The following is a 27,425-nucleotide window of genomic DNA, read 5'->3' as shown; positions in this document are numbered from 1 at the left end:
TGACAAGGCACCTACCTGTTTGTGAGAAGCTTCCCGAACATTGAGAATTTTACCCCTGAGTGGGAATACCCCGTATCTGTCTCGGCCAATAACACCTAAGCCAGAGACAGCTAAAGACTTGGCCGAGTCTCCCTCTGTTAATATTAGTGTGCAGTCCAAGGAATGTTTGCCACCTGCAGTCCGCAAAGAAGTAGAGACAAAGAGAAAAAAGCAGAGAAGCTTTTAAACTCAAATAACAGAAACCTGTTTGAATCATATTTCTTCCTAAATTAACCTACTCTCTTCCTAAATTAAATGACGCATAATTTAAATAGGCTAAATTTTCATTTTTAGGGATGGCCCTCGATGCCACTAAAGCTCCACAACGGGTGTGAGAATCCTTGCCTTTAACAACACACCGCAGATCAGTATGGGACAAGGAATCAAAGGACAGATTGGGATATAGTGGTGTCTGGCCTCCAATGTTGTTTGCAGAAGTAATTTCATCAAATTACATTTATTTGGCTTTTTCTTTTTAATCACTCATAAGCTGAAACAAGGCAACCAGAAGAAAAAATTACAAGTAAAGCTCAAAGGATTTGAACATCTGCACTTGTTATACATTCTCAGAAATTCACTGAACAGAAGAAGCAAATCTGTATTAATAGTACAAATTCTACTCTACAAGACACATTGCATTCCACTGTCAAGTGTCTGTGTCTAGGGTGCTTAAAACTGGTAAGAGGCACATTCTATTGATCTCATCTGCAATGGCTGAAGAGATGTTTTAACTGAGATGTAGATCCAAGAAAGGAGTCCACCCCTTTCCGTGTGTGCAAGTGTTCATTAAGTGCATTAGCTATTTTATCATGAAACTCAGAAGGCCAAAAGGCAAAGACTGCAATAAAACTTCTTGCAACCCAGTTGAGTCTTACTTACTATTAATAGGAATGTTTTGAAATCAAGGTGGCAACAACTCTCCACTTCTTACTTAGAACTTAGATTTGACTTTTTTGGTCATCTGAATCAGATATACACCTTAATTAAATCTAAACTAGGCATGTATTCACACTGCATTAAAAGGCAAAACTATCATGCTGTCAGTAAGGTGGAATCCAAATACCAAGAAAAACAATATTCGGCAGTTTTTGAAAATATAACAGGCTTTTTTTTTTTTTTTTTCCTAACTGGATTACAGAAAATGTGCTGAAATTGGAATGGAAGTGGTCATTACTGATTAATTTAGTAGAAATACTGTGTGCCTCTGGCATTTTCTGGGCTTATCCACCACCCTAAAATACAATAGAACTCAAATAGAAAGAAAAGGAAGCAGCATCTCCAAAGAATGTTTTTAAGCTTCATCAGATTTAGTAATTCAGCCGCTCCTTTACAATCCCACATTCCTATTTCCGGGTTTAGGAGTCAGCACCTCATCCCTTTCAGTGAGGGGAGGAAATGTGCTGCAAACACCTCACTCTTCAGGCACACTCTCTTTCGTATCCCTATGTACTAATCATTATTGACCCCTGAATTCAGTAGCATCGGGTGCCCCAAAAAAAAAGTGTTGGGTGCTGGGTCTCAGCTACAACTTTGCTCTTGAAGGGGAAAAGGTATCTAACAATCACAGGAGGAATTACAGTCAGAAGGGTCTGTGGCCAGACACTCATCTCTCCCTGCACCACTTGACACAAACCACATTAACAACTACTGGTCCTACTAGTTTCAGCTACAGTCGTCCTCATCCCCTCGTCTCATTTGGGATACTTATGCAGGTATTCCTGGGACCCTTTCAAACAGTTGCTTGTCCTGAAACACCAATATACCAAATAAGACTATTACACCTTTCTGCCAGACTAGAGCTAACCTCTATGTGACATGTACGAGTACCTGGAATCAATCTCCCTGAAACCTCATCTATCACTTCAACCTTTTCTCCACCTTGTGAGGAAGTCTCATAATACTATTTTGAAAAGACTGGAACTGCATAGCCCTTTGTAATGTGCACATTTAACAGCAGATATTTACACAGCAAAGACTTGAAACTCTTGGTGCGCAGAAGCAGAAGTGATCAGCACCTCTGACACAAGGAAAGCACAAGCCCAGCCCTCACTTCATCTCACCTGAACCTTGGAATCCCCAAGCCTTTTTGTTAAGATGCCAGGACAGAGAGATTGATAGGCTTCAGATGTTTTGCCTGTGTACTCATTAAAGAACTTCCAAATATCAGGACTTCCTTTTCTCTTTAACCAACCAGCTGTATAAATACGCACTATGCTTTATCCCAATGTTGTCTTTCCCAGCCTCTGAACCTTGATATATTACTTGCTGAAACGTCCTGGAGACATCTGGTAAGGAACAGCTTGAGGAAAACCCTGTATCCCAATTCCTGGCTGTGGTAGTAAGAAGCCAATAGGGATTACCAGTTCTCCCTGAACCACCCAACAGAAGTATAAGGGCATTTAAAGTCTCATGAACTGTTCCCTCAGGTCTGTACAATACACAATCTATCTGCTATAGTTTGTTACCCTATAGAGACTCTGGTCTCTTAAATTGAGAAATGTCAAGAAGACTGGCCAGTCTTCTTCAGTCAGTCTTAACCCAGAATATTGACAAAACTATTTTGGAGGAATCGCGAATCAGAAAACACATACTCTGTAAGTATAGAACAAAACTCCTGCTTTTGTTCAGCTGCATTAATTCTTTACCCTAAAAAGTACTGCATTCCTAATACCAGATTCTCCATATCATGTTTTAATTCTAGTACCAGAATTTGTTAAAAATATATAAGCAGATGAAGAATGCAGTGAGGTTAAAATGAGGCAGTCTAAACAGCATAGTTTTTAATAGGTTACTATTGCAATCACATTTCTGTTTAAAAATGATACACAATGTAACTAGAGCATCAAAAATGATCAAAACATTGAAACATTAACCACACATTAGAAGTTAAGTGCTCTTACCAGCATCATTAGCATCATCCAGTTTTGGAATGCCCTTGATTTTGCTGTGTTTCACCGATGAACATTTTTTGTTCAGCTGAGTCTGTGCTTTAAATTTGACCCAGTTCAAAATACTCTCTATGATACCACAGTTAGAGGCCTAAAAGCAACAGATCAGAACTGTAGGTGAGAAAAGCAAGGCTTCACACTGTAGATTCTTCTCTCTCAATTTTTAGTTATTGATCAAACAGTGGTTCTCAAAACCCTCTACATTTTAGGAAGTTCAAAATGTAAAAAATCAAACAATTAACACATACATTGTTGTCTAGCTCCTTGCACACACAAGCCGAAAAAGAAGCACACATACAGCTTCCCTTCTCCCTATTGCATTTATTGGAAAGTCTTCATATTTCTTCCCTCCTCCCCACCTTTTTATCCTCCCTACCTATTAAATTGGTGGAAAAGAAGGAGGGAAAGAGGATAAAGGCTTAATAAAAGTTTGTCCTATGCTCTATGGTTTATAAGCCAGAGACACTTTAGGTATTAAGGTTCTGCATTCTGGACTCTGGCAGCAAAAAAGAACCACACCAGGCCCGTGCTCATGCCCATTTTGAAGATTGCGTGGAAATGACCAAAAATGTTTGACAGATTCCCAAAAGCACATTAAAATAAGGCTCTATAGCAACTATTATCACAACCATTGGAGAAATTGATGGCATTTTTAAGATACACATCTGCAGCAAAAAACAGCACATGGCATATTTTCTACTAGCTTTAGATATGACTCCACATCAAAAGAAAATACAGCTGAAGCAAAATAACATCAGCTTTGGTTTTTCATTACTTCCATACGATACAATATTTACCAACTAGAGATTCCACTGCATATTAATATTTGTCTGCATATTAAGTAATTCTGAAGATAAATGTTCACTTCTAGGAATATTAGAAACACTAAATCAAGCATGTCACAGAAATAAAATATGCATAAAAATATCTGGAGAATGAATCCAAGATTGTGTTATTTTTTCCTGTAAGTTCTACAGGAATGCTGCTGGTAACACAAAATTAGAGGAATAAAACACCACACTATGAGTTACCCCAAGAGTATAAGCAGTAGCACTATTCTCCTTTCTACCAGAGCTCCATTCACATTACTGCCACCAAGTAGGATTTAACAATTTACAGCTAACAGAAGCCTAATTTTTCTTCCTTTTGTAGGAGTGCAGTATAGGAGAAATCTCTACCATGTAATTGTAGCAATACTCTTATTTAAAGTAGCAACCCTAAGCCATTTTTTAAATTATTTTCTAAATTTGCTCTCTGAGAATAATAATCATTCTGAATAACACATCCCCAGTTTTGCATTGCCTTTATTACTGAAAAGGTAGATGTGACTTCTTCCTCTGAAACAGCATCTGTTTCAAAGGAAGAGAATAAGACTGCTATCAGAGAATAAAGTACAGAAAATAATGCTCTCAAGCAATAAATTTTTTTTAACACAAAAATTGGTCAGGGTTTATGTTTAGACTGTAGGAGCTAAACTCATTTCTGCAGTAAATGAGCTATTCAGGTGAAACTTGCTTTTAATCCAGGGCAAAATACAGTCACTGCCTCCATCATTAAGGTCAGAGAATTAATAGAAGTTCCTCCACACCATTTTCATAGCATGCTGATGTCACTAAGGTTCCATAAACGCGTCATTTAATCTTCTGCTACATGCCATAACATACATATACTTGATCTAGTAGCTCAATTCCTGCTTCACAGAGAAAATTAGTATGCTTTACTTACTGCTTTAAAAAACTTCTCTGATAGCTGGCACTTGGACCCAAAACTTTTAGGCTGCAATGTCATGTTTTCCTTTGTTTGGGAATCAAAAGATGGGTTTTCAATCAAGCAGTTAACAAAAACCCATATGTGATTCTTCACCTGTTGAAAACATAGAAAACAATTTACTTAACAATAAACAAAAAAGGAAAGTTACGATATTCATCTTTTTCAGTGTTTTTGTCTTTATTAATAGTTACTTGCCTGAAATGGTTTCACTGAAACACCAGCTTTATTCTTCTTTTTCACCACTTCTATCAGTTTGCCCACAACCTGATCCACCACGTAGTCAACGTGCCTACCACCCTTAATGAGGGAAAAGAGAGAGGGAAAAAAATAGAAGACATTGAAATTCCTAATTCCTTTCAATTGTATTACCAAAAATCCTATAGTCACACTTAAATTTAGCACTTCATAGACATGAAGTTATAGCATAACAGAAGGAAAACTTGTTTTTAAGTCTATCTTTTATGTAATTCTGTCTTCACACAGTTGAGGAAAATAGACTAACAGGGAACAGAACGAGCAGGAGACTTTTCATTCCCTGCGTAGTGATGGACAACAAATGTAACAGCTTACAGCTTGTAAGAGGATGCATACCCTTAATTATGTGCATGGCAGATCCCATAAGGACTCTGAAGCACTAACATGGACCTTGCAATCCCACATGGCTGCCAACAGGCATCTTTCTGTGGCTGTCAACAGGTATCTTCTTTACTGTGAAGATGACGGAGCCCTGGAACAGGCTGCCCAGAGAGGTTGTGGAGTCTCCTTCTCCAGAGATCTTCCAAACCCGCCTGGATTCCACCCTGTGCCATGTGCTCTGGGTGTCCCTGCTGGAGCAGAGGGATTGGACCAGATGATCTCTAGAGGCCCCTTCCAAGCTCAGCCATTCTGTGACCGTGAAACATCACCCATTTTTCTTATCATTTTAAACTTGCCCTTGCTCTAAGGACTTGGTTAATAAAAACATCTTTAACACCCCAACCATGGATCTACAGTATGAATTCCTTCCCAAAAGTCACCTTAACTTTTCTTAGCTGTATTTAACAGAACTCTTCTGGACAACCACTATTAACGTTCTTGACTAGCCTGGGACTTATGGAGTGCAAAGGGAGAGAACCTGCAAATAGCCAACTCAGTATTCAGAAGCTTCTAAAAGAGAAAAGAGCATGAAAACCTTGAGAAGATGAGCAGCTCTCCTTACAACTCCCGGAGGCAAGGCCTGCCTCCTCCTACCTGATGCCACAGCACACAATATGCACGCAGCACAAAGTGTGCACTTTGCTAGTGCCCAAATGCATGAGAAATAAAATACTTTATAATCATTATTTTATGCTATCCCTGTGCAAAGACTGTGATGGTATTTCTTTCTTCATTTCATCTTTCGTAGTTGACGGTAAACCATTTGCAATGGGTGTCCCAATTCTTCCTTTTACCCTCGAAAGAGGGTGACTTTTAGCCATGGTTATCCTTGCTGAAGGCCTTTCCAACTAGATATTTCAAGTTAAAGTCTTTACCGCAAAAACGCTTTTGGATGAGGCAATGTATTCACTACCCAAGTGTGAACCCCAGGACAACAGATCCCGAGCAGGAAATATTCCCTTCTGTACTTCAGAAGTTGTAGGCCAGAACAGTTACCTTTCCGTAGCCACCTGCAACCGATGCTTTGCAAGAGGGTGGGATGACCAAAATATTTGCAATGCTTAAACAGTGTTTTTGTCACAGAAAACGTTCAGACTGAATAGGGGGGAACTAGGCATTTGAACAGGTACAATTTATGTCACAACATCATCACTCCCAAAATGCAGACATCTATGCAAGGTGTCCCAAAGCTTCTGTCACCTTCTCTATCTGCAATTCTCTTTGGTCTTAGACTTTAAACTAACTATTTAAAAACCTATAGCATATTGCTAGAAGACAGGTAATTTTGAGATGAAATTGGTTGGAAAAATAAAGGCTTTCTGGAGGAGAAGAAAAGATCTACTACATCCTGTGACTACTGATTTATATGTGGAAAGGAAATCTTAACAATTATAGCATTTGTTATGTAGTTCAGAAATTGTTTGAATCAGAAACACTAACAAAGACTAAAACAGCTTAAATTTGTATTATCGAAAGAAACAATCACAGCTTAAGAAATGGATGTTTTTCCTAACAAAGCTAATTTGTATTTCATGGGACTTAGAAATCATTCCCATAATACAATTATTGAATGATATCAACTAACATTAATAAATAGCACACAGAAATTCCTACATAAGTGTGGCTAAGTCATTTTAGAAAGAGTCATGTCACAGGCTGAGAAGTAATTTCTTTCTGTGAAATGGAATTAGAGCCCAGTGATAAAATCATAATTAATAAACATAACTAAAACATTACAGCTTAGGAAGAACAACTAGTATTTGCAGATATGCACCCTGCTGGCCTTTAATTCTGTGGAAGAATGACTAGGTTATCTGCCCAAACCAATGGTGATAAATCCATTCAAATATTTACAAGTACAAGTGACAAGCTTTCTTAGGAAAGATGGCTTTTTGATATCAAATATATGAATGGTTTTAAAGCTCTGGGTATCTGAAAGCTTAAACAAAGACAACTGGGAACAAATATATGAAAAGGAGCAGCAACCACCTGCAGCCTAAACCAGCCACCATATATGGACAAAGAGAGAAGAAAAGAAAGAAAAACAGGATCTTCCTCTTTTGATGCTGAGCTGTAGACAGAAGTGCTGGCTTAGCTGCAAAAAACACAGTAACTGGAAAAGAGTATCACAAAAAAACAGCTAACACGGAGGAGTTTAGTATGTATTCTGCTATCTTGTAAGTATAATATACCAGGAGGTAGAGGGTCCCTATTATTTGCATGAGAAGATGAATATTTGAAGTGGGCATCTGGAGAGGAAAAAAAAAAAAAGCCAAAAAAAAAAAAAAGGCTTGCTTTCCTCACTCAATCACAGGAAAAATGTTTCTTTTATACAGAGATCAGAGCTCTCAGTCAGGTTTTAAAGCCTCTACAAGAAAGATGTTGCCATGACAAGATATATTCTGCTGACATTCTACTGTCTTATTTTAAATTCTTACACAAGGAAGTATGAATAATGATAAAATTGTAAATTCTAGTGGCCACTAAAGCATGTTCATAATACTTTGACTAAAATCTATTATCGCATAACTGGCAAAGCATTGACGCAGCAGTACCCTCTCTATACAATTAAACATGTCTAACTGGAAGGCCATTACTTTACTCTAGAAGATCACCTTTTTTCAGTATCAATTACTGTCTACAGAAACACAGATTAAATAATGGCTTCTGTTTAAACTAAACCACATTATAACAGATGAAACAAGGGAAACATTTCCATCAAACATTAATCAGAAAGCAGCAAATAAAAAAGTCCTTCTTCAGAGCTGTTTTAAAAACAGATCTGAGGAAAAACAGGATGGATATTGAGGAAGTCCAGGATAAGAAAAAGAAATGAAAAGCAAAAACTGAGAGCAGGAAGTATGAACTACAACAAGTAAGCAAAAAACAAAAGGCAGGTATTTAAATGTTAAGAGACAGTGAACATTTAAAAATAATTGAAGGGGATGTGAAGTGGCTGAATTGAGAGGAGATGGTAACTGTGTTCTCAACTTCATGTAGAAAGAACAGTTGAAAAGAAAGAGAGAAGAGGTAAAACATGGCTTAAGATGGCAACTATTAACAGTTATTAAATTGGTATTTGTGCTTCAAATAAGTCATATATACTGCCAGTTTCTTGAACCATAAACTGCAACACAAACCATCAGTATGAGTTAGAAGGATCATCTATTTTACTATTTTTTTCGTGATGTTTCTTCTTAAAACAACCAATTTTTATTCATATACAGACAACACTGCTTCAACATGAGATTTCAAGTGTAGGCACTTTAAAGAACGTAAATCTGTTTCAAAATTGTAGAAACAAACTGCTACTGGCAAATATTAAATGACTCATATTTCAGAAATATTCCACATTTAAACTGAAATTTTTAAATGCATAACTTTTTACTCACCACATTGCTAAAATCTCAAGCTTGCATCAACATCTCTAATTTTGGTTTAGTTTTTGTCTTTACAACTGGATTAGAAAAATCTAGTTTTAGCACTTCAAATATTTTGCTCAAGCTGCTCCAAGCAGCTGATATGACAGGAAATCACTTACTTACCAATAATGCTTGTTTTTAAAAGGTATTCATTACAACTGTTCCTCATTCCTGTGTCCATTCTTAGTGTGTAGCATTGAGTGAGGGATGTTCAGAGCTCAAAGCTGGGAACCTTTCAACCATCTCACCAGTAGGTGGCACATTTACCCACTATGGAAGCATAACAGCCTATAACTGCCCCAACTGTCAGGACATTTAATATGCGTCGGAAAAAGAAAAAATGTCCTCTACACCTAAAAGGCTGCCCATAACCATTAGGATACAGCCTTATGAAAGAGAGAACTGCAGCAGCATGAACTGCTCCTCCCCAAAGGCAACCATTAGGTCTGAACCCCAGTTCTGCAAACTTCAGGATGCAAGGAGGCTACCAAGGAACGGTAACAGCTCAAGTCTTAAAAGTGAAGCTTGGACCGGCTCCCATAGGCGTTATATTAATATTTCATCAGCAGCCAACAATTAATTTTTAAGGTATGTCATATTTAAATTCTAGGGGCAGATAAACAGCTCAGATGGCAAACTGAAATTCACAAGCTGATTATAAAGCTGAAGTTTTTATCTATACAACCATTCTATTTTCTCTCAAGTTAGTTTTCTAGTGTGTTTATTTTATTAAATAAAACTGAAAATAATCAAGTTTTTATTATTATATTTAATATATAATATCAAGTTCTGGGATTTCCCTTAATTTCTTGCTAAACTTTCACAAATTTTAACAGGTTGGCTGCCCTGCACCCAAGTGTAATATATGCCACTGCATCCACATTAATTGAATGTTTCTGCTAAAATGATTGGTAGTACTAGAGCTAGCAGTGCTGCAGTACTAACAGTGTCATTGGACTGATGTTAATAGCTGAAGTTTCTACTACAATTTCTACTACAGCTGCTATTTGAAACTCAGAAAGACAGATGTAACAAAAGGTTGTCTGCACAACCATAATAGCTAGAAACATTCTTCCAAATGCCGCCTTAGTCCGTGGCAGCCTATGAGTGCAAAACTGTGAATACACAGGGACCTGATCATTAGTGACACAGTAACAAATTTACAATAACAAAAAATGGGACTTGTGCCTCAACATACTGCCTGACCATTCCCTAAAAAAATCCCATCAACCTAAAAAAATGGTTTGAATCTAAAGCAAGGGTTTTTTTTAAAAAAAACAAAAAGGTGGAAATTACGGCTGGGTGAAATTTATCCAGAAACAGCAATGAAAAGCTTTCAGCAAACAGCGATACACAACCAAACAACAGCCGAAATGAGCTCCTCACCTGTTAGCAGATAAGGGAACAGGCAGTTGACGCAGTTAGTTACTAGCCATTATGTCTCAGCAGTGGGTAGTTGCACATCAATTGCTGGTGAGCTGGTTCACCGCCCCGAACATTCCACATCCAGTCACACACATAAGGCATGGATCGGGAGAGCGGGAAAAACTAGAAATTACAACACTTACCTTTGAAGAATACACAGTACTTTTTCTATGAATTTTCTTACAGAATATATGTTAACAACGCATGTGTAACTGCATGATGGACGAAAATTGATCCAAAGGAGTCAAATTCAAAACTCTTTGAGCAAGTGTATGCAATATATTTACTCAGGAGTAAGTATTCATTTTTTCAAATATATTTTCATAACCTGATATCAAATGTTATTAAGTTTCTCTGTACTATCAGCTTCTTCTTAAAGATATTTTAAACATCTTTTAAATTCATGCAATTTTGCTTCTTTATGTTGCATAAAGAGGCCTGAAGTAAAACAAACATTACCTGAGCTTTAGCATTACCAGATATCTTGTTTGTTTTCCTCAGTTTTCACAAGTATCAGATAAGTACATAATTACAACGGGCATTTAAAAGGTAAATATTCTACACCAAAATAAACCATCTCCCTTATCACTGAACTCTGGTTCAGCTTCATTGAAAATGACACTGGAAGAAATTATGTAGAAGCAATCAGGTACCAGCAAAACACCAGCTAAACTTCACCTATCACCTATGCTAACATCGATCTTCTGCCTAGACTAGGGACCTCCCTCCTTAATAAGTATTTGTACCATTGCTGGAATTTTCTTCTGCCCCTAGAAGAGCCCTGGGCAAGTCTTAAGGTGTCTGATTACAAATTCTTACCTTCCTAAACTTCTGGGGAAACTCAGGGTTAAGATTTCCTAGGAACAGCCCACTAACCAGAGGAAATTGGGGCAAATATTGCTCAACTTCTCACGTTGCTCATCCCACATCATTTGTGAAGAGCAGAAATGAAAGAGATTCTTCCACCAGGGTGGATCTTGGATTCCTAAACTTCTCAGGGCCACACCAAGCTGGCATAAATAAGAGCTGTGGGGTTTACATGACTGCTTTGGTGCTAAAAAGCCCTAGAAATCCGAGAAGCATCAAGTTTTTATTGTAGTATGTAAATTGCTTCTTGATCATAACTGAAGATTTTCAATGACAACATTTCACTATTTCTGTAGTACCTGAAAGGTACAGAGAATACCCGCACCCCTAAAGAAGAAAAGGGTATAAAAGAAAAATAATCTCAACATTTCAGGCCAGTTTTATACATCATAAAGCAATAAATGGAAAAATACTTTTCATGCATACTCAAGCAATTTTTCCCAACCAAAACTTGCTACTAACTTTAAGCATTTCCATACTTTTTTTAACCTTATTTTCACTTATTTTATTACAATCTGAGTTGAAAAGGACAGAACACAGTATTTCGACTAAACTTCAGTTCCATTCATGTTATCTTTTATCAGTACCACATAAGACATCAGCATCACTGATAATGATTGCTAATATTTTAAAACTACAGCAATAAGGAGTTGCTTTAAGAGACCTTCTCATGCAAAGGATTACCTCATCTATTTATTTATAGAAGCCATATATATCTTTATCAAATACCTGACTAGGCTTAACCTTAGCATAGATTTTGATCCTTTACATTTTTATCATTTATTATAGATACAACTACTCACCTTTGTGGTAGCTATACTATTTACAAAGCTGATTTGCTGAAACCCCTTCTCACTTAGAGTGAGGCACACATCCCAGCGTTCATTCACAACTTCATGAATAACTTTAAGTGCAACTCCAGTTTCATCCAGTTTGTCCTTTACGTAAAGATCTACGTAACTTCGAAATCCATTTACCTACAGTAATACAGATAAGCAATTACTATTCTTCTCATTCAATATGCTCTATTTAAAATACTTTAAATGAGGCTCTTACAGGTAATTTCTTCCCATTCAACATAACTTTGACTCCTTTGCATGACCCAGCCAAATCATACGCTCTTCTTGTCATGAGGGACACAATATCCTTATCAAGTTTTTCCATTTTAAATTTAGATAGATCTGGCTGGAATGTAATGCACGTGTAGTCATCACCATCAAAATGCTTAATCTTGGGTTCAGAAGTCTTCATCATATTGTTCATCCAGGTCTTTGGAAACAAAAACATTTTAGATATTAAGTTTACAATAAAGTACTTGTTATCCTCCTCCTCTGTCCCATCTTCCAGCTATGCTAAGACAACCAAAGATCACAGATTTCTCTTGGAAGTTTCCTCTGCTAAAATGTGAGGTACGAAGTTAATTGCCTCACCATGATTTGCACAAGCAGTGGTGACAGAAGTTTTGTTTTGTGTTAAAAGACCGAGCAAAGGCTGATTCACGTTCTCCTACACCAGGCACTAAGGTCTAGTTGCATTCAATTTTCCTCAGTTTTTGAAAGTACATAGTATTTAATGGTTTCTGATAAGTTTTAAAGTATGTCCTTTTCATAGTATACATTTTAGCCAGTATCATTTGCTTTTTAGCATTTAGCAGAAAATGTTAAATTCTCAGAAAGCCAGGTAAACCATTAACATATACTATTTATGTCCGTACAGCAACAGTGTAACTGTAAATGGATTGTTTGTATAGCAAAAAGAGAATGAAGTCACCAACTATGAAAGACTTCAAAGCTGAGGAACTCTGGTAATTAACACCCTGCCCAAGTTCTTCAAACTTTTATAAACTCACCACAAAAAAAAAAAAAGCTTTGTAATAGTATAAAAACTATCTAGATAATTGTTCTAACATTTGCACAGCTAAAAGTAGTAGTTTTCTGACAAGCTAAATAACTGAGCAATTAAAAAATGTTTAAATAAGATATATTCAGTCTTTACATTCATTTCCACATGAACATACCCTAGTTTTACGAGCAATGTGTTTCATCTTTAGTGACTTAGCACTCTCAAGAAAAATATTAATTATTTAAAAGAAAATCCCCATATTCCAACATGTACAAGTACCAATTGTACGGAATTAATCTAGCCTGCATACTCTATATATGCATTACATTTGAAAGTTAAATGATTCATTTCATGAAATATTGAGAAGTGTTCCATTTAAAATTTATAATTACAACGAGAAAAAGGAAAAAGTTGAGACAATTTCTATACCTGCTTAAAGCTGTGTTTGTATTCTTTGCAAGCAGTTTCAACTGTAAACTTTGTACTGAATATGTTACAAAGTTTTGCACCATATCCATTACGGCCACCTGGAAAAATAACACACGAGAAGTTTTTTAAAGCAGAAACTATATTTACCATATACATAAAACATGCAAAGCACCAGGTTCCTGTATAAGACAGAAGTGGAGCCTCATGTCAATAGCTCCAAAGGGATGGCGGAGGTTCAGTTTCACACTATACTGCTGATCTGGGGCAATTGGTTCCGCCTCGAAAACGAGCTGTTTGCTCCTCTCCCACCGCCTCCCCATCTAGCAGTCCTGTGCTGCAAGGCAAAAAACACCAACACCCTCGTCCCGTGGAAAACGAATAGAACTCCAACTCCAACTGAGCCAGGGACCACACACCTGCCAGCCACAGCAGCAGGTGCACGAGGGGACCAGGAGTTCAAAGGGAAGGAAGTTCAGTCACTCCCCCTGCTTGGCACCAGCTCTCAGTCGCATCATATTAATCGACTGAAATCACAGTCTAATTTATTTCTCAAGAAATTCAAAAGGAAATTTAAATACAATACATTCACCTTAAAACAAAACCAATTAATTCATGTGTGTTCTAAAAGAAAAAAAAATCTGAAGTTTTCCTTGGTGGAAAAAACGTATGGGCTAGGATAAAACAGAAAAATTTTTCATTCGTGATCTAAATCAGCAATGGTATTACCATAACTTTAAGGTAAATAAATTATAGACTAATGTTTTTTCCTTCAGTTTTGACAGGGTAAAGTTTTTATCGCTTGCAGATACTATAATTACCATAGAACTTTTGGGAGTAGCCAATAATCCTGCCATGACACTAAGAAAGCAAGTACAAAGTTCTCTCTAAACAATGCCATAAGAAAAAAAAATCACATAGTCTTTTTATCCTAACATTAAACCCCGGTAATTGTGACTAAGTGATTATCCATTACAAAAACAAACTAGTCAACTGAACGAACAAAACATGATAAATAGTCTTGCCTGTAACTTTCTTCTCATCATCGTCGTAGTTGCTGGATGTTAGCAGCTGCCCAAAGATTAAAGCAGGAACATAAACTTTTTCTACTTTGTGTTCCACAACCGGGATACCTTTCCCATTATTCCATATACTGATAATGTTCGACTCCCTGAAATTAGCAAAGGAAGGCATTAGGTCAACTATTCTACTCTTGAAAATAGGCTCCTGCATACTTTTGACAGGTTTAAATAATTGCATATGTTATAATAAAAGGCTGCACTCTTGCTATGTTTGTAGTTCTAGAAATCTTAATAAAAAAAAAAACCACACACTTTTGGGGCTTATTAGATGTCTTTCAAGAGCAGTATAATTGCCCATATAGAGTAATATTTATATCATAAAAATAACCTCCAAAAATCTATGCTTGAATAACTTCCACTATCCACATGATCTGCTGCCGAATCCTGAAGTTCAGTTATATTGCTGTACTATTCTTTAACTACTGCAGTAGCTTCTGTGGGTTTCATGGAAGTCCATTGACACGCAGCCAAGCTATAATCTGTTTAAAACAGTCATTTCCTATTTATTACTTTCACAGTAGCTTCTTTTATGCATCAGTGCGAAAATTCCTCTTCAAACATTTATTATTCATTTCACTATGCCCTCCAATCGCCATCTCTTTAACTATGATATTTCCCCTTAGGAAATAACTCTTCTCCAAGGATTCCATTTGGAAAAACAGTGATAGTGAGATATTTGCGATCTGCTTTTTCAGCGTGTTATATGTGAGGAGTTCAAACATAACTTCATCCTGATGCTAACGGAATTCATGTAGAAGCTCAAGAGAAACAAAGTTATGTTACGGAATTAAGGGTTGGCATTTAGGGTTTATGCATAACCTCTCTCGATACAGTTATGTACTGTCAAACTTTCATCTCATTATGAATTTTAAAATCTTCAGGTTCTAAATGTATCCAATTATTCAACCAAACATTAAAAAGTGGTTTAGGAAAACAAATTATTATAAATTCAAAATTATTGTTAGTCATTTTAATTAATCTTCTCAGCTGAAAATATAAGGCCAGTGGAAACAACTTCAAAAAGACTATCGCATTCTAATAAATCAAATTTCATTTACTAAAATCTTTTATAAAAATCTGAACTACAACACCCTGTCAGAGACTGCAAACTGACATATGCTTTTACTTACGGATCAATGGATATTTTAATACAGGTCATATTCTTGTCCCTCTGCTTATTGTCAGCGGCATTTACTATAAAGAAAGTAACACAATTCAGCGCTTTCTAGGAGCAAAAATTAATTACTTTATCTGTAAAACTGATTATATACACATTCCACCACAAATTACAAGGGTTAAGGCGTTTCCTAATCAGATTGTATTTTGTATTTTTGCCATCTTGTTACTAAAATCAGTGAATGGTAACATGCAAGAAGATGACATTTTTCAACCTTCTTATGGGTACTGATTCTATCTCTAGCAATTATACTGTATTAGAAATAAACATAGCAGCATATTGTGTAAGCCTGTTTCCATAATTAATCTAAATATATTAAAAAACTTCTTTCTTCTACTGCTCTGTGATGCATTTCTTTAGATATTTATTATACATATAACACTTTTACCCCTTATGAGATATTATTTTCTAATTCATGTTCGAAAAGTGTATTTCTTATAGCTAAGGAGAAGTCTGAATTTTACTGGCTGCAATTATCATTACTACTTATAATTCCTGTTATAACAGCACCAATTCCAGAACCCTATTGATGGAGGCACTGTACCTACACAGGTCAAAGATTTGGTTTTCCTGATGTTAACTGGTAAGAGATTGTTTATGCCAGCACTGTTAAAACTTAACGATTTTGTTTTAAAACAATTCTATTGTGCAATGCTTTAGATGGAACAAATTATGTTTAGAGTAAATGTCTGCTTCTTTTTATGAGACACAGTAGGAGTGAAACAGTAGCTTAATAGAAATCCATTCTGTTCTAAGACGACCACAGGAATATACACATATACCTATACACTGAAGAAGAAACAAAGCAACAAACAAAAAACTAGGAAAATATGCATTGCTCATCATTTTGCCAGTGAAACCCAATCCTGAAGAAGTTGTATCAATTAATTTTTTTAACTGCAGGAGTTCTCCCTAAAAGGCCTATGAAACTCATAACTACTCGTACTTTACACAATTTAAGACCAAAGGTAAGTACAATTTAATATGTGATAAGAATATAATTGAACTGTAATCACATGCATATTAATTACAAGCAATAGAAACAGAGTCAGAAATGTGATTATAGTCATTAATCATGAAAATTTTACTGTTATCTTCAGCATTTGTCTCATAATCCAAGAAATAATTCAAAATAATTACTCAAACTACAAGGAACATAAATAAAAATCCAGTAAACTGTTTTAATATCTATATCTAAACATCTTAAAATACCTCAATATTCAATGGAAAGTATCTCAACTGAAGATTAGATATTTCTAAGTGTTTTTGCTAAAATCATAAGTGCAGTTTAATTAAAAAGCATGCACAGCTATATGCTCCACTTTCCATGATGTTATCACACTGGTAAGTTCTCCAGCACTAGCTGGAGGGTGGAGCACTTGCCGCTGCTACACAAGGAAGCAGTCAGCCACACAGAACCAGGGGAATGACATGACAACCATCCTCCCTTCGCACAGGACAAGGTGCCAGCGACTCCCTCCTGTGAAACGCCCGCAAATTTAAGTTCTATGAGGCAGCACACACACACACACACACACACACACACACAAAAAAAAAAAAAAAAAAAGAAGTGATGAAAGAGTATTTCTCAAATTTACTAATAAGTAAAAAAATATCCTTTCTCTTCCACTTGACAGTCAAGATGTCTCTAAGATGTCTTCACTGTCTCTGAGACAGCAATGCTGTACCGCACAGTTTTAGAGGTCTGGATGCATCCTGAATTCAGCTCATTATTCTTGCTAGTCCTTACAACATAAGATCATAAAAACTGATTAGCCTACGAATTAGTATCAATTAAAACCAACATAAGAGTAGAGCAGACAGCACACCAGCATAAGTTACTCATGCTGGTTAGCCTTCAATACATGCCTGTCACCAAGAAAATATCATAAGCTAGCAAGCTTATAGTAACGCTAGTAAGCTTATAGTAACTCAGGTATTTAAGACAGAATTTTCTAAAAATACATTTATTTTTGCCTTTGTGACTGGGCTTTTAAATGGCAGTGTGATACTTAATTATTTTACAACTGTCTAAAGTCTAGAAATGTTATCTGTGTAACAACCACCATCACAACCACTACCACTTTCTTACAGAAGGAAGTACTTCCACGAAATTATGTAAGTCAACAGAGGCACCTTCTCCTCCATTTTATCGAGCAACTACTGATAGTTTTCCTCCAAATGTGACTTAAAACTGAGGTCCTGACCAACTTCTCAAATTAAAAAGCTCATAACAATGTTGGCTATAAATAATAATTAGTTTGGATGTTTAATAGTAATTTCTTACAGTTTCTCCCAGCTTAAACTGAACACACTTTTCCTCCTTCTATATTGTTCTATAGTGCTGGCACACCCTCAGATTTTAGTGCACTGCATTTTAGTGGATCTCTAAGCCTGTGATTTAAATCTAAATACACACTAATGTGCTTAGAGATCTTCCAGAATAATGAGTATTCACATTACAATTTTCTTCTTAAAAATACTTAAAATACTTACCAAGGATTTCATCAAAAATCTTGTATAATCCTGGGACAAAAGTAACTTCTCTGCAATTCATTCCAACATCTTCATCATAAACCCACATTAACTACATGTAAACAAAATAAAAATATTTATTGTTTTGTTTTGTTTTTGAAAAAGAGTATGTATTTCTTGAACTTGGAATACTTAACACTTTGGTAAGTAGAATTAAGATTTTTAACTTCATTCCTCTATCACAAATTTTACCTGATACAAAGGTAACCAGCCAACTTTTCCAAAAAGGAAGAATAGTAAATGCTTCTATTACTATATATTCAGGATTTTTAACTCTGCCAGCTTTTTTTTTATCTGCTTTTAAATGATGCCTTGATTCTCTTATACTCTAATCCCAACACATGCAATCCAATAAAACAGTTTGGTTTTTAAAGGATTATCAACAATAAGGAATTCAGCATGATTTTCAGTCTTGTATAAAATCAAATTTCTACTTGAAAACACACCAATGTCAATAAAAAATAACCAAACAGAAACATAAATCCTGTAGATCATTTCAACAAGTATACACACTAACGATACACACTGAAAAACTATTAATCTTGTATTTATGTAAAATGGTAGATTTTAGGCTATAAGCAACTCTAGTTAGTGCTAAAATGCACATTGGTATCAAATCCACACGCTCCACAAGAATTTCTTCATTAGTCATGAAGATCTGTCCTGAATTGTAATAATTTATCTCAACAGTAATGTCTTGTGCTGAGCAGAATCGTAATATCGGTATTTAGATAAAGTATCTAGCTTTTATCTTAATGTCTTAATAAGACTTTTTTCCTGCTCTTTTCTCTTAATTTTAGTCCCCAGCTACATTTTCACAGCAAATGGTTACAGAGGAATTCAGCCATTTGACTGCAGGACTGCAGAACTAAAGTCTCAGAAAAACAATGTTTGTGCCTGCACCTTAACTTCTTTCCCTAGATTTCATACAGGATGTCACTACTGGGGTTCTTCCTTATCATGGACCTGATGGCATAATCAAACTAGTAAACTGAGGCTTAGATTTATGTAGTAGATACATTATTCCAGACGCCTTATTTTTGTAGTACCTCACAAAAGAATTTAATGAAAACTGCAGTTTTTAAAACATTATCTTAAAAACAAAATTAATTTAGTAGTCAGAAATGGTTTCCCAGGGTTCACTTCATTCAACCACTGACACTTGGAAGAAGCATCTCTCAAGAATACAGAGAAAGATTCTTTCTGAGAGAAATCCTGTCAATCAAATTAACAGATGAACCAAACATATAACTCAGTTTCTTGCCCTGTACTAGTCACTGAGGGTTAAGAGCTCATCTTGGGACCTAACCATAAGATGCTTCCATGACCAACCTCACCAATTTGAAAATATCAGAAGTAACTGATTAATAAACTCATCTTAAGTTTTCAACAGCCTTTCTTTCCTCCTTCACTGGTTTGCTCACAGTGTGGAGTTCAGTGAGGAGGCTGAGCTATTGTAAGAGCTAGAAGGGCTGGTCCCTCTCCCTTTTACTTCCCCTCCATTTGTAGCTCCTTGTGCTCTCCATGGAGTGAGTCGTCCTGCTGCTCATTTCAGCCCTGGACTGGTGAGTTAATTCAGCTCACAAGGAACAAAACAATTCTTTTTCCTCTTTGATTAATCCCACAAAACTTGGGCCCTACTGGGCATGACTCGTATTGAGCAGAATTGCTTGTCTCTTCCATTCTTTTCTACTCGTTCCTCTCATCTATTGACATTTTAGTTCTTTAAATCTTCAGGAGAAAAACACTTCCCTATTTGTATTTTTTACAATGTTCAGCAACAAAGGGACTCAGATCCCCACACAGCCTCTGAGCACAGCAGAGCTACAACTTTTTTATTATAAAAGCGGGTGCCTGTTGTAGTAGCTCAGTGGACAACAGTGCTACCATGGGGGCCAGGGAGAGTATGGTATGTTCTTTTCTTTTTATAAAAATCACTTTCATTTATATAAAAGTCGACTAGTCAGCTTATTTCAAGTCAACTAGTTAGTTTCCTGCACTCTACTGCCTTTGTGGACCATGAGGTCTTTGTGGACCTCATACAGCAGTAGGTCTTGAAACAACAAATTCAGTAGCAATGGTAAAAGACATCAGAGGCCCTAAGGACATCAATATCATTCCTTAAAATCACGGTTCACACAACCAGTTCAGAACCTCCAGGACCATTTGTCTCCTAGAACTGGCTTCTATACTATTTACACTGTTTTTAGAATCAGCACTAGTAGTAGGAATCTGTATAGTCACATGGCTGGAAGTCTAAATACCTTATAATACTTCATCAAACAAAACATTTTTATATGTTAAGAATATCACAGAAAAAATATTTTAGTTGATATTCTCACATCACTTCAGGTTTCTCTTCTTGAAAAATACATCATCCTATGTTGGAATTCTTCATGAGAGAGCGCTTCCATTGAAGGGACTCTTTTCAGTCATGAAATAAACCAAACTTTCCCAAACGTGAAGTATGCATGAATCCCTGCTGGTGTACATATGACAGCTGAAATATTGCTGGTTGTGTTCAAATATAGGACTATCTGTGATTGACTATTCAACAGAACGGCCAACAGAACACTTCAACCAATGTACTGCAACTTTAATGTCAAATAGCTTATGGCAATTTAAATATTTAAATTGAAATATATGCTTATCTAGAAATGTTTGCATTGGATGCCATCCTTCCCACTGGCTGAACTATCAAGCTTTCACAAAACAGCTTCTAATTCAGCTTCTGAAATAGTGAATATTCTGAAACAACACAGAAAGCTTAAGAGAATAGGAACCCACACTGTCCATGGATATACAAAGACCAACATTTTTTGTAAACTCTTGGGAAAATCTCGGTGTCCAACTAATCCTTTTGTTAAGAATACTTGAGCTGATTCTTTCTTTGCAATACCAACTATTAATCTGCTTGATCCAATGACTTTTTATCCAATTGCAGAAATGTTGGCTACAATCTATGCTGAAATCAGTGCAATACCATAAGAAAAATCCAGCCTTCCTCCCAGGCAAAAATACTCCTAAAATAGAATGTTTCTAATTAAGTATATCATTTTTAAGTTGCATTTATGTAATGTCTCCTAGCTCCGGTGTACAGCATTTATAAAGTATCTCCTAGATTCAGTGGAAGGGAAGACATAATCAGAATTATGCTAATAGTGCTTGCAATTTGTCCTTGTGGCCTTTGGTGCTGAATGGACAGAAAACGGCTCTCAGATTTTTCTGATAACAGCACAAACACTCTCCCTCCCTTTCCCATTTCTAGGTAGATGGAAAAATCAGATTCTTATTTTGCAAAGTCAGAAAGATATTCACGAAATAACTGACTGGAACTGTGGATGGCACATACAGTGTTGTGCACAAAAATGAAAAACAGCCTGATGAGGATTCTGATTTTTTTTCCTCACATTCCCAAGACTTTTTTTTTCTAGATGCAAATAGACTAGATTATAGAGACAGTATTTTGTATGAGGCGTATATAAGACCTGTTATCCTACAGTTTTAACAAAGGCACTCTGATTCTGTCTCTGACATTGTGCATGAATTTAAGGAACTTTGCCTCGTCTCTTTTTCCCTCTGTGCCCTTTTGTTTTGTCTACTTAAGAGCCCTGAGATAAACAGGCATTTCTGAGAGCATGCTTATACACCACCTGCTACCATAGGGTCTTCATTTCACAGAGGCTACCATAAAAATAAAATTAAAAAAGGATATTAAAATGTCTTCCTTGTTAAGCTGCATTTTGCTCAGTTTGATGGAAGTCTTGCTTAATACGATGCTAAGCCAAATCATTTCATGCCAGTATCTTCCCTATCAACCCCGGAAGACGATGAGCTACATTTTAAGTACCAAGAACTATTTTCAGTGAAACACAATTGTTTACTTAATATTTTTTTGTAACACAATGAGAGATGCCAAAACCAAAATGACTGCAAAAGCTGTATACCCTACCCATCTTTACATCTGGAGTGGAACCTCCAAGAACATCAGGCAGGACACAAAGGGAAAACTGCTCTCTCCTCTTTGTAGAGCCTATCTTTCCGTTAACACTGGATACAGCAAGAGCTAGGTGCCTTTAATCTTGGGAATGCCTCTCAAGGCCCAAAGGAGTCAAGATCCTCCATAATTACACAGTTTAATCTTTTACCTAGATATTCTAAAAAACAAAAAAACATCAGGGAACAAAACTATACACAGTATTTCTCAGTTGAAAAAATAAAAGCTGTTCTTCTAGGCTAACCACCTATTTGAACAACAGGCTCCTTTACAATGAAAAGATACCCCTTTTTCTAATCCCTTTTTTTAACCTTCCAAAGAATACAACTAGAAATAGGAAAGTAAGTAAATATATATGAATGCAATGCTTAGATGCAAAGACATTCTGGAAAAGGAACAACCAGTATGACAACACAGGGAGCTAAAACGCAAATGATTTTCTTCTCCACAGAAAGATATGAATGCTCCAGCAACCTGCATACAGCTTTGGAGGAGCGAGCAAGACAGTAGGAGCCTGGTTTCTGAAATATCTCATCAGAAGAAGTTTACAGATGATGAAATTAATTCTAAAACCACAACTGCTTAGGAGACAGCTAAGAAGGTAAAATCTGCAACCATTATTTTGGGTGTCCCCAGATTGACTCACTTCAGTAAATTTAACTTTTTTACGTAATTGCTGCTCTCATATGAGGAGAAGGGAAGCAGAGGTTTTGCAAAAAATTACACAAAGACTCCTATAACGAAAATTTACTACCTTCTGCTTGGAGGTAGACTCCAAAACTGTACATACTGAAGTTTAAAAGAATCTGCAACATGACTAAAACAACCAAATAAAGGGTCAGCATGAAACATACATTTTCTGTTCTCTACCTAGATAAGCAGATTTAAAGTGTTTGCGGACCTACAACAATTGCTACTAACTAATCTGTACAAATGTTCGTACATTTGCTTGTGTCTGTAAGTATACATATGTGTGTGTGCATGCATATTTGCAAACATATAAACATGCAGGGGTGTGTGTGCTCACATTCTGAATCAACTTCAAAAAACTCTTAGCATTTTTTTTCAAGTGAACCAATCAGTGCTTTGGAAAATCTGCTTTACAGATGCACACACAAGCACTATCATAGTTCTTACAATGCTGATTTAGAGTATTCAAAAGTTACATATTTGTGTATTTATTCACCAGAACAATCATTTCCTCACTGTAACAACAACCACTATTAAAACTGTCAATTTAAAAAAACTTACCTGGGTTAAGGGCTCAACCGATCCAATGTAAGTGTCTGGACGGAGGAGGATGTGTTCGAGCTGAGTCTTTTTCTGGTAAACTCTCTCAACAGACAACTTCTTTGAAGTTTCATTCTTATTAATGCTTTCAGATTCTTCCTTTTTTGAAGCATTGATCTGATTATCAAATAAAGTCTATAAAAAAAAAAAACACAAAAAAAAAATCAACCGGACTCACTCTTACTCTTTCAAGATATAAACAAAAGAGATTAAAATTACAGTCAAAGCTTGTCAAGTAATTTAAATGTTAAATTTTAAGTGTTAAATGTACACTAAGATCAAGTTATCCTACCAACAGACAGATACATTATTAGATTATGCTACATTTTCCTAACATATTAAGCATTTTCAGACTTTCTTGACCTGTGAAGCATGATGAACCACATCAATGTAGTAACAGTATGTTACAAAAGACACTCTCCTCGTCCGGTTAAGTACTGGTAACATCCATTTTGTGCTTAAACATCTGATTCCTAACCAGTAAATACCACTCTGAACAAGGACAGTACTCTCATATTTTAGTTTGGACAATCTGACTTTCACTCAGCAAAACTTAAGGAACACAGTAATGCATCCCTCTGGCTTTTTGCCTAGGATCCACCACCTATAATTTACATCTTCTACTCATTTTATTGAAGTAATTAAATCTAATGCAACCTTAGCTTTATTATGAAATAAGCCAATGAGTACAAGAATAAACACATAGGTTAGTGTTAGAATGCATATTTAATTTCAATGGAAAACGTGGCTGGAGAGGACGAACAGTATTTGGCTGGAGGAACACACAGTATTATATTTCCCTTAAGAAAACGGTAATCCACTTTTGGGGAAAGATACAAGGATTTAGTAACTTGGGACATCTTTCAAATTTTTCCTGATGACATTCCCATTGAACAAAAACCACACAAAATGAAAAGTTAAAATTTCTAAGAGTAATTGAATCTCAAAAAGTCCCATTCTGAGCCAGTAAGGGTGTATCTACCAAGTACCTGAACATGACATTTATTTTATAACACTCTTACATGTAAATTGGAATTATTTTAAAAGCATCAATAAACATGACTTTAACTCATAATTTCGCCTGGCCAGCAGACATAAAAGGAAGATAAACTGTGTCACCAGCACCTCCCTCTCTTGCAGTAAGTTTAGCAACTTTGAAGTAAATGTTACATAAGCAGCGAAAATAATCAACAGACAAATAATGACAACAAAAGCCATTTGCCACTTAAGTAAATATTTTTGCCACTTAAGTAAATATTTTATGTCCATTTAGCTGTTCTCAGTAAGCCTATGTATACAGTAGACATGGGCTAAACTCTAATCCTGGATTAATTTAGCCACCATGCATACTTTCGAGCTAGACAGAATTAACTAGCATGTAGTAACAAGTACACACACAGAATAGAGGATACCAGACTTGCCCTAACGACTTCATCAAAGAGACCAGACATCAGCCTATAATATACAGTGAACACAGATGATTCTCTGTGTTATTATTCCGGTTTGTCTACTCCGACCTGTATTTAAGCTTTGATGCTCTTCTTCCTCTTAGGAGGCATGGAAATTAACATTCTGGGCTCGGAGATCTCCACTGAAGACATTTTTCTAGCATATTTATGGAAACACTACCAAATACACAGTAGCCAAATCTCTGAGAAAGCAGATCATGAGGACCAGTAAGAGCAACAGGCAACTGCTAAGCACCAAGCAAATTTGAAAAGACCAAACAAGAAGCCCCTATTCTGTGCTCATCCTACAACTGACAATGTCTGCAGTCACATGGCGAGAGAACCCAGGGGACCACAGGACGCTGCACCATCATTTCAGCCAGGACACCAGGAATCACTGCACTAATCCACCCAACTAGATTCAAACCATTTTCTGGACTACAGCATCTCTCCAACAGCAAAAACTGCATGTATCTATGATTAAAGTTTTGGTATCCCAGTCCATTTGATCTCCACATCATCATTTGGTCTTAAACCACAACATACTCCCCCACAAAGGAAGAGTAAGAAGAAAACTAATAGGACCTTCTGAGAACAGATTCAGGTTGAATTGTTCATTCTGTTCTATCAGATATATTCTGATATATGAGGAGGAATGAGGATAGTTACTACAGAAGTAGTGCCAGTAATTGCCATTTGAACTTAATTTCATTGGAAGCCTAGAACTTATTCACAGAACTACTTCAGTTAGTTTCATTATTTATATATACATGCATATATATTTAATAGCTTTCTGACCTTACTTGTTTTATCATATTTGTATTAACCTATCAGTCTTCTGAGACAAGATTTCATATCTGGTAGGAATCACCTTTAGCTCAGACTATCATTTATTGGTCCTATAGCTCAGTTATCATTGCTTTACTGTGTTCACTTTTTCACAGGGGACCACCAATTATCTTTCTTGTCTCTATAAACATTAACACAGCTAAGATTATGGAAGGAAACATGGCGAGTACTTCTTAGATTTAGTCAAATTAAGAATTCAAGGAAGGGAAGGCAACAGGGAAGGCAGCCCATACAACAGGCAGGTAAAAGTTCACTAAGATCTTGTTCAAGTGCAAGTCTTCTGTTTACAGACTCACAGAATGACTGAGGTTGGAATGGACCTCTGGAAATCATCTAAGACAACCATCCCACTCAAGTGGGGTAACCTAGAGCACGTTGCCTAAGGCCCTATCCCGAGACCCAGACAGCTTCTGAACACTTCCAAGGCTGCAGACTCCACAACCCCTCCGGGCAGTTTGTTCCAGTACTTATCAGCATCACGTTCAGAGTAAAGAAGCTTTTCCTCATTTCAGATGGAATTTCCTGTGTTTCAGTTTGTGCTCACTGCTTCTCGTCCTGTTGCTGGGCACCACTGAAGAGAGTCAGGCCCCATCCTCTTCACACCCTTAAATACTTCCATGCATTGATAAGATCCCCCTCAGCCTTCTCTGCTCCAGGCCAAAGAGTTCCAGCTCCCTCAGCCTTTCTCATACGAGAGAAGCTGCAGACTCCTAACCATCCCTTAGCTGCCCTGCACCGGACTCACTCCAGCAGCTTCACGTTCACCCTGGATTAAGCCTCGCCACAGCTGAGAGCGTGAGTGTGAGGCGGCGGGGGAGGGAATCACCTCCCTTGACCTTCTGGCACCGCTCTTCCTAACGCCCCCAAGGGCAGCATCGGCCTTCTGGGCCACAAGGGCACACTGCTGGCTCATGGGTGGTCTGTGATTCATGAGAACACAGGTCCTCCTCTGCAGAGCTGCTTTCCAGCAGATCAAGCCCCAGGCTGCAGTGCTTGGGATTATTTCTCTGTAGGCGCAGGCCTCCGCACTTCCATGTGTTGAACTTCATGAGGTTCCTCTGTCCAGCTCCCCCAGTTCCTGTGTGGTTGCACTGGTGCATCAGTCACCCTGCTGCAAACCTGGTGAGAGAGGGTGTGCTCAGCCCCTTCACCCCACTCCCTGATGCCCTGGGGGGAGGGTGCAAGCTATGGCTCCAAGGGGACTGATTTTGTGCCACTGATCACAACCCTCTGCACTGTGCCTGTCAGCCACTTCTCAACCCACCTCACTGCTCCCTCATTGAGCCTGCACTTCCTGAGCTTGCCTATGAGGATGGTACAAGAGACTACGTCAAAAACCTCCCTGTAGTCAACCTGCAGAACAGCCTCGTGTACCCAGCCAGTTCTCCTTCCAGCTACATTTTTGCACCTCAAGAGGTTTTTGAATCCGACAGGACAGGCAGCTGTCACCAGCCAGCACTTCAGGCGTCAGGCACAGAGGTGGGGATGGCTAACTCAACCACACTAAGGACCTTCTTTTGTCCCACTTCTGCATGAAAAAGAGCGGTCTTTTATAACAGAGCTAGTTAAAACATAGTTATGTATGACTGAAGAGGGAGGGAAAAAAAAAAAAAAAAAAAAAAAACACACACACACACACAAAGCACATCATATATTTTTTCTTCAGAGCCAC

The 27,425-nt window shown here is 37.0% G+C and overlaps 1 protein-coding gene across 1 annotated transcript in view; it reads right to left on the bottom strand.

Annotated features, from left to right (window-relative positions):
• TOP2B (DNA topoisomerase II beta) overlaps positions 1-27,425 on the bottom strand; it is a 61,489-nt gene that overhangs the window by 20,716 nt on the left and 13,348 nt on the right. The window contains exons 2-12 of the mRNA XM_088521175.1: positions 23,418-23,591; positions 18,131-18,221; positions 15,588-15,651; positions 14,401-14,546; positions 13,379-13,476; positions 12,164-12,376; positions 11,911-12,084; positions 4,953-5,054; positions 4,713-4,850; positions 2,940-3,078; positions 16-173 (exon numbers count right to left, since the gene is read on the bottom strand). Of these exons, the coding sequence (XP_088377301.1) occupies positions 16-173; positions 2,940-3,078; positions 4,713-4,850; positions 4,953-5,054; positions 11,911-12,084; positions 12,164-12,376; positions 13,379-13,476; positions 14,401-14,546; positions 15,588-15,651; positions 18,131-18,221; positions 23,418-23,591 (1,497 nt within the window). The remainder of the gene's footprint in view (positions 1-15; positions 174-2,939; positions 3,079-4,712; positions 4,851-4,952; positions 5,055-11,910; positions 12,085-12,163; positions 12,377-13,378; positions 13,477-14,400; positions 14,547-15,587; positions 15,652-18,130; positions 18,222-23,417; positions 23,592-27,425) is intronic.

This window comes from Tinamus guttatus, unplaced genomic scaffold, assembly GCF_059628265.1.
Source record: "Tinamus guttatus ecotype Peru unplaced genomic scaffold, ASM5962826v1 Tinamus_guttatus_pri_ptg000115l, whole genome shotgun sequence".
Classification (NCBI taxonomy): domain Eukaryota; kingdom Metazoa; phylum Chordata; class Aves; order Tinamiformes; family Tinamidae; genus Tinamus; species Tinamus guttatus.
Note: the sequence above shows the minus strand (reverse complement) of the source record. Positions and strands in the feature narration are given on the sequence as shown.